The 6824-nt window shown below is 42.2% G+C and overlaps 1 protein-coding gene and 1 long non-coding RNA gene across 3 annotated transcripts; one reads left to right on the forward strand and one right to left on the reverse strand.

Moving 5' to 3' along the window:
- The first annotated feature begins 1795 nt into the window (after nucleotides 1-1795).
- On the forward strand, nucleotides 1796-5230 carry LOC137840679 (zinc finger protein Gfi-1-like). Of its 2 annotated transcripts, none has more exons than XM_068652169.1 (5): nucleotides 1796-1927; nucleotides 2868-3104; nucleotides 3233-3594; nucleotides 4093-4230; nucleotides 4352-5230. In XM_068652169.1, the coding sequence occupies exons 1-5, from the start codon at nucleotides 1852-1854 to the stop codon at nucleotides 4694-4696; spliced, it is 1158 nt and encodes a 385-aa protein (XP_068508270.1). In that variant the 5' UTR covers nucleotides 1796-1851; the 3' UTR covers nucleotides 4697-5230. The 2 variants fall into 2 exon arrangements, with proteins under 2 accessions (XP_068508270.1, XP_068508271.1); XM_068652170.1 differs by having other exon boundaries at nucleotides 3236-3594.
- LOC125972781 (uncharacterized) lies at nucleotides 2566-4554 on the reverse strand. Its single transcript, XR_007482918.2, has 3 exons — nucleotides 4418-4554; nucleotides 3215-4257; nucleotides 2566-3101 (listed from the first exon to the last, which is right to left on the reverse strand). It is a non-coding gene; the product is annotated as an uncharacterized lncRNA (long non-coding RNA).
- Nucleotides 5231-6824: the final 1594 nt, after the last annotated feature.

Here is a 6824-nt window from a genome sequence, read left to right on the forward strand (position 1 = left end):
ACCTGGACTGGATTTGTGAACATATTAATATTAATTGGATCTGGACTTTCACTTAAATCTGCATCTGGAGCAGGACTTTTACTTGCACCTGGATTTGACTCTGCACCAGGATCTGGTCTTGTTCTTGTATCAGGATCTAAGCGTTTACTTGGACCTCAATCTGGCCTCTGAATTTGGACATAAATCAGAGCTCTAAAGCTGGATCTGACGTAGTTCAGATAATTTTATCAGCTTGGTGTCAGTGATGACATCACATTTATCTGGTAGATGTTTGGACAGCATCAATGTTAAACATATTTTTTAAAGCACTTTGGGAGTCAGCCATACATTGCACACTCATCCACGCACAGTTGAGTTTGTGTGCAAGGAGTTGACAGTATAACATTTGTTGAATTTTTATTATGAACTGTTTATAATAAAATGGCAGGCAGGCAGGAAATAATTGAAGGCTGCTGGTGATTCTAAACAACAAAACCACAAAAGTCTGATAACAATCTGTCACTCAAAAATCGAGTGTGTGTGATTATTGAGTGCGCCTTTAGATCTCTGCTGTGATTTACTGACATGGATTCCGTACAGCAGGGGTGTCAAACTCTGAATGTAACCCCTTATAATCGCAGAGTACAAGACTTTTTTTTTTTTTTATCCATTCACGATGGTTGCCCTGTGAGACTACAAGACAAATATGTTCTATGTGATGGACTTATTTTTTAATAAAAGCCTTCACGTTTAAAATAAAAGCCCCACTATACATGGTCATTTTTAAATCCTTAGTCATTTTTAAAAACTTGCTATACATGGGCCCTTTTGAAGCCTTACTATACATCATTTTTAAACTGAAATCCTTGTTAAATTTTTGTACTCATATTCAGTGACGTGTGCGCACTTGCTGGCAGGAAACGCTGGCGTATGTACACGTGCTCGTTTTTATCGTCCACGGCGTCCTATCTACGGGCTTCTCGCTGGGCGGAAGTCTAATCGAGCTCAGGCACGTGTCCCTACTCGCATCCTGTCGCAATTCTGCTCCTTCTGATTGGCGACGTGCATCCGTACGGCCATAATTTGTGTGTATACTCACTCCAGTTTGGATATTTTCTGCATCTTGTAAGGATCCTGTCATACAAAGGCCGTGTGAGATTCACAAAACAGACAGAAAGATTGACGCTTCTTTTACTGAACGGGAAAACAGGCAAAAACAAAATGAAAACAGCCGCAAAGGGAGCTCGCGAGCGTAGAACTAACCACGTGATTGCTACGCCTGACGTCACACATCAGGCCGTGCGCTTTTCCCTGTACACTACTTTATATTCGTGTCCATTCGCTTTTTTATTTGCTGAAAAGGTTGGTTAAGCATCTTAAAAAATATTCAGTGAAAATCTAGTCCTCTAGTTAAGAGTTTATCTCTGCATTGCGCTTAATGTTATAACTGGATTATAAATGCGATTTTCATTTCTAAAAACACAATTGGTCATACACAGTAATTAACATTCCAAATAGAGTCCGGTGAAAAGGGTGATTTTTGAAGCATCCCCGGCGATACAGTATTTTGTTTACAGTGTTATTAATAACAAAATAATCACGATAATTGCCGTTAAACCCACAGGTGTCGAACGAGTACCCCTTCTCGTCCCGCTAAATTGACAACAAATAAATAAATAAAGCTTCTATTGTGTGCGGGATAGTGAAAGCGCCTGGGGGCTCATCTTCCTCTTCCTCGGCGTCACCTGTGCGCGTGACACCTGGCGGGCGGCTGGCGTTCTCGCGCATGCGCGTCGCGGCCTCTCGCTTGAAAGGCAGCAGTAAGCAGAAGAAAGAAAAGAGAAGAATTAAGAGAAGAGCGCAGCGGAGAGGATGCCTCGCTCCTTCCTGGTGAAGAGCAAGAGGGCTCACACCTATCATCAGCCACGAGCACTGCACGACTGCACAGGTAACAACCACATGCATGACATTTCCTTTCAAACTTGACATTTTCTCTGAGTCATGGGGAATGGCAGTGAATTAATTAGACAGTAAATACATTTTTAGAAACTGTGACCATCTGTTAATTTTTCTCCCAAAATCTCAACGCTGACTGTAAAACAAATATTTTACACGATTTCTAAGCACTGTGAATACATTGAAATATGACACTTCGTATTTTTCGCTGTGATGTGATTAGAAACGTATTCCCCAGTGGAGGAGAAAACGCAACTCTACTTGTTTTACCAATAAATTAAATTTAACGAGTTAGCAGACGCACGCATTTTCACGCTATTACGTTTAAAATGACAGTGTCTATATTTTTTGTCGCTGTAACAATAAAAACGATCAACCATTCAAACAAATTACAACTATTACAAATTACTATTACAATATTAAAATTAGACAAATTGTTCATATTCTTCTATTTGTTATACTACAAAATGATTTGAGTGAAGTCAAGTGGAAAGTGCTGGGGGAAAACGTGCACTGTTGAAATAACCACGTCGATTCTGACGTTCTCACTCTTACGTTAAAACATGACAAATTGTATTTTTCTGTTGTGATGTTACAAAAATTTAGTCTCTTGACACTGACGCAAAAAGATGACGTTTTCAAACCTCAATTTAATTGTTTTATAATTAAACACCTTTACGGGGTTTTAATTAAAACAATGAAATAAAATATTGTTGTATCATGTTAAACTAAACATTAGTACTAAATAGCCCTGTGTCTCCGCACAATTTCAGCATATTATCGGGATGAAAAAAAAATCTGACCTTAATGACAGAGGGAAAAAACATTATTTTTTTCTTTAGTTATAGTCGTGACCAAATTATTATTTTTAGATTCGTTTAGAGAATTATTGAAAACTCCCCAAATGACTTTTTGCATTGGTGGCGGATTAGGTCCTTGGAGTGATGGTGGTGGGTATCCTCCTGCGGACCCGTCCGGTTCCGCGTGGAGCTTTCCCGCAGAGGAGGCGGTGGTGACCGCGGACGCGTCGTCTTTCTCTCTGGGTTGCCTCGTTCCGAAGGCGGCTGACTCCTCTCCCAAGTCCCCGTCAAGCTGCGCAGGCGGTCTGTGCGCGTCCTCGCCGGACTATGAAGGCTTCTGGAGGCCACCGTCCCCGTCTGCCTCGCCTGGTACGCACAATGATGGAATTAATTGTGATTTGCCGCTAAAAATATCACTTGTATGATTTTATATTTTTGTCGCCAGAATCGGTTGACGTTAACTCTACGTTTAAAGTTACCGTCCTCTTTTCTTCCAGTAGATTCGCTCAAGTCTTTTTCCCCTTTGATGGACGATACGACGGCCTTTTCAGTTCCCTTCCGGCCGTACGATTGGAGCGGATACTCAACCCCCGTTGTGCAGGGCCTCTATCCAGCCACGGTCCCTTCAGTGCACGGCTTTTACGCGGAGCCGGGCGCGCAGGTGCTCCAGCAGTCGTCCGCTTACGCTCAGCAGGCGCTGCGGACTTACGGTCGCCACGCCGTCGCCGCCGCCTCACTGCTCTTCCACGACAGGGGGGCCCTGCACGCCCACCACCTTGAGGCCCACCGCGAGGCCCCGCCGGATGTTTGCGCCAGCCTGACGCTCCACGGCGCCTTCAAATGTGTCAAGTGCAGCAAGGTGAGACTTTAGAGGAAGTGGGGCTGCAGCACCACGCACACACGCGCTATCTCATAATTGGTGGGACGCAAGACGCAGGTTCAACATATCAACAAAAATGTCACAAAAAAATAATTCTGCCATCTAGCGAAGGAGCATTTAATTGCTGTACCTGTCACAACACGTCACACTTGGAAGAACTAATTCATGATACATTTCAGACCACTAAGATGAAATTGGATAATTTACTACCCAATGATCTCTGATGGCACACTAGATTTTTCAGCTTCTTGAGTATTTTTTTTCTTTACAATTTACTGATCCCTACATTTGAAAACAGCTATTTCTAGTTCTCATTACTTTGTCAAAAGAGGCTGATTACTACTTTCAACCTTAGCGGATGACGACATGATCAACAAATAATGATGAATAATGATTCAGCATTTGTCTAAGTGGAGAAAAAAAAAATTGCATCCATGTTGTTGCAGCAAATAATCCAATTTTGCCCGCGTTTGGCAGGTCTTCTCCACTCCGCATGGGCTGGAGGTGCACGTTCGCAGGTCCCACAGCGGGACTCGGCCCTTCGCGTGCCCCGTCTGCAGCAAAACCTTTGGACATGCCGTCAGTCTGGAGCAGCACAAGGCCGTGCACTCGCAGGTCAGTCTTATGTTGTCATTTTTCTATCTGCAAAAATATAAACGGATTTTATATTAAGGCCGATTAATTAGTCGGGCACGAGTTGGTGACTCATGATTGACTCCTGACCGCCCCGCTGCAGGAGAGAAGCTTCGACTGCAAGATTTGCGGCAAGAGCTTCAAGCGCTCGTCCACGCTGTCCACGCACCTCCTGATCCACTCGGACACGCGTCCCTACGCCTGCCAGTACTGCGGCAAGCGCTTCCATCAGAAGTCGGACATGAAGAAGCACACCTTCATCCACACGGGGGAAAAGCCGCACAAGTGCCAGGTGTGCGGCAAGGCCTTCAGCCAGAGCTCCAACCTTATCACGCACAGTCGCAAACACAGCGGCTACAAGCCCTTCGCCTGCCACCTCTGCAGCAAAGGGTTCCAGAGGAAGGTTGACCTGCGCAGGCACAAGGACACGCAGCACGGGATCAAGTGACGGCAAGGCGCTAACAGACTTTTTTGCCAATGCTTGTTTGTCTTCTGTCCTGGGACCTGTCCTCGTCTGTTAAACCACCACCACCAAATATGTTGCTATCGGAAGGACAACGTAAAAGTAAAAGACAGACTTCTCAAAAGCACCAATAGCGCAGATTAATTCATGTTGAATGGGTCTTATACCAAAAATGTCCATACTGATATATAGAGACGTTAAACACTAAAAAAAATACATACATAAAATACTAGAGATTAGAATCTTATGTTTGTTGTCACTCAACCTCTGAAGTCATGCTGGCAAAATATCAAGTCAGATTTGAGCATTTTCTTTTTCTGTTCTCACCACTCAAATGTTTTCTCCTCCTGCTTTGACCAAACTGCACTAAACGGCAGAATGAATGAATGAATGAATGAATGAATGAATGAATGAATGAATGAATGAATGAATGAATGAATGATTTGACAAACCTACAAAAATTGTTTTCAACCAAACGACAATACATGAGATGATTTATTAAAGACAAATAGAACGCGATTGAAGGAGTCGTCTCAATTTGTGCGTAAAAACAATGAACATTTAAAAACTATGAATTTTATGTGGATGTCATTGTGTGCCTTATTTGTTATTTTTCATGTTTTTGGGTTATTTTTGTGATTTTTGTTCATGTAATTTTGTACTTTGTGGGTGATAGAAGAATATTAGCCTGGGTTCGGATTCCAAGATGCAGAAGGTCGTGCGGGCAAGTGGTACAGTGCTAGTCCCCCAACTTAAAGGTTGTGTGTTCAAACCTCAAGTTGATGTGCAGCCTCCCTCTGATGGAATGCTTTGTTTCATTTGGGACCAGTTGTACATTAAAGGCATGCTTTTAAAGTTGGATTTTATTGGGTAATATATTTATGCTTTTTTGTTTGATTTTTTTAATGTGGATTTTTGGTGTGATTATTTAGTGATTTTTTTTTTACATAGACGTGTGTAAAATTTTCATATGATTTTTTTTAATGTGGATTCTTTATGTGATTTTTGGTCTGGGGCTTTTTTTTAATGTGGCTTTTTTGTGTGCTTTCTTTGCTAAGACAGATTTGACCATTGTTTCTTTCCAAGTTGGTGTTTTTGCTGTGATTGCGTGTGCTGTCGACATGTTTGTTTTGGCCACCTGGATCATGTGTTTACACCATCAACAACATGCTGATTTCTTATGTTTGTTTTGAGTTTTTTCTTACGGTTGCCAATTGCGCCCCTGGCCATCAACAAGAAGATGACGAAGAAGTCGCTGAGTACCTGATGAGCTGCAGTAAATCACCTTCCTGATAATGATATCAAAACATTGAGAATAAGAATAAGAGTGTTCTTTTCTGTGCACTTGAAATCAGTGACTGACAAAGATTTTGCTTGCTCACGCCTCATTTGGTCAACATGAGCGAGGTCTGTGGAGGCATTTTAAATATTTTAAAGGCCATAAAAAAAAAGGGGCACGATGAAGACGAGAATGAGGATGGCTGCGTGGGCTGGTGTCTTGCAGAAAGAAAACAGCACACTGGTAAAATAAGGATGTTAATATCTTACAATTATTTGTTTAATTAACATTTCATGTTCCACAGAGAGTAGGAGAAAAAAGTCAATCCCAGGAAAAAAAAAAAAAGAAGCTTCCATTAAATGTAACCACATTCCCGTCATGCCTCGGGCCACGTGCACAAAATCAATCACGGCTAGGCCCGGGCTGGACTGTGTCTTTTTTTTATGATTTATTAATAGAACCTGTGGGTTTCTTGGGCCTTTTAAAAAGGGATTCAAATAAATAAATCTATGCTGCACATACAGTACATCAAATTGTAAAGTAATAAAAGACAGCATGGGCTGTTCATCAACTCATTGTATTGTTTCAGGTGTTTATGCAAAACAGAGAACAGAGGTTTGCGCTTGTTTAACTGTAAAGAGACAAGCTGCTGATTAGTGGAAAGCACAAAGAGTGTGAGTGGGACCACTGCCCTCCAGTTACCCGGCACCTCGTTATACTCGAGTGTGTGTTGTCATAATATTTGCTCGGCTTTGTTTTGTACAGGTCTGACGACTTCTGCGCATTGAGCCTGCAAGCTCACGGCAGTGATTAACTCAACGCCGGATTCAAAGA

Source organism: Syngnathus scovelli, chromosome 10, assembly GCF_024217435.2.
Source record: "Syngnathus scovelli strain Florida chromosome 10, RoL_Ssco_1.2, whole genome shotgun sequence".
In the NCBI taxonomy this organism is placed as follows: domain Eukaryota; kingdom Metazoa; phylum Chordata; class Actinopteri; order Syngnathiformes; family Syngnathidae; genus Syngnathus; species Syngnathus scovelli.

What these genes read in the sequence shown, in the direction of transcription:
- LOC137840679 (XM_068652169.1), top strand. Translation starts at nt 1,852, where the DNA reads ATGCCTCGCTCCTTCCTGGTGAAGAGCAAGAGGGCTCACACCTATCAT. An exon ending in GTCCCCGTCTGCCTCGCCTG is followed by an intron (nt 3,105 to 3,232) that starts GTACGCACAATG and finishes CTTTTCTTCCAG; the next exon opens with TAGATTCGCTCAAGTCTTTT. An exon ending in ACAAGGCCGTGCACTCGCAG is followed by an intron (nt 4,231 to 4,351) that starts GTCAGTCTTATG and finishes GCCCCGCTGCAG; the next exon opens with GAGAGAAGCTTCGACTGCAA.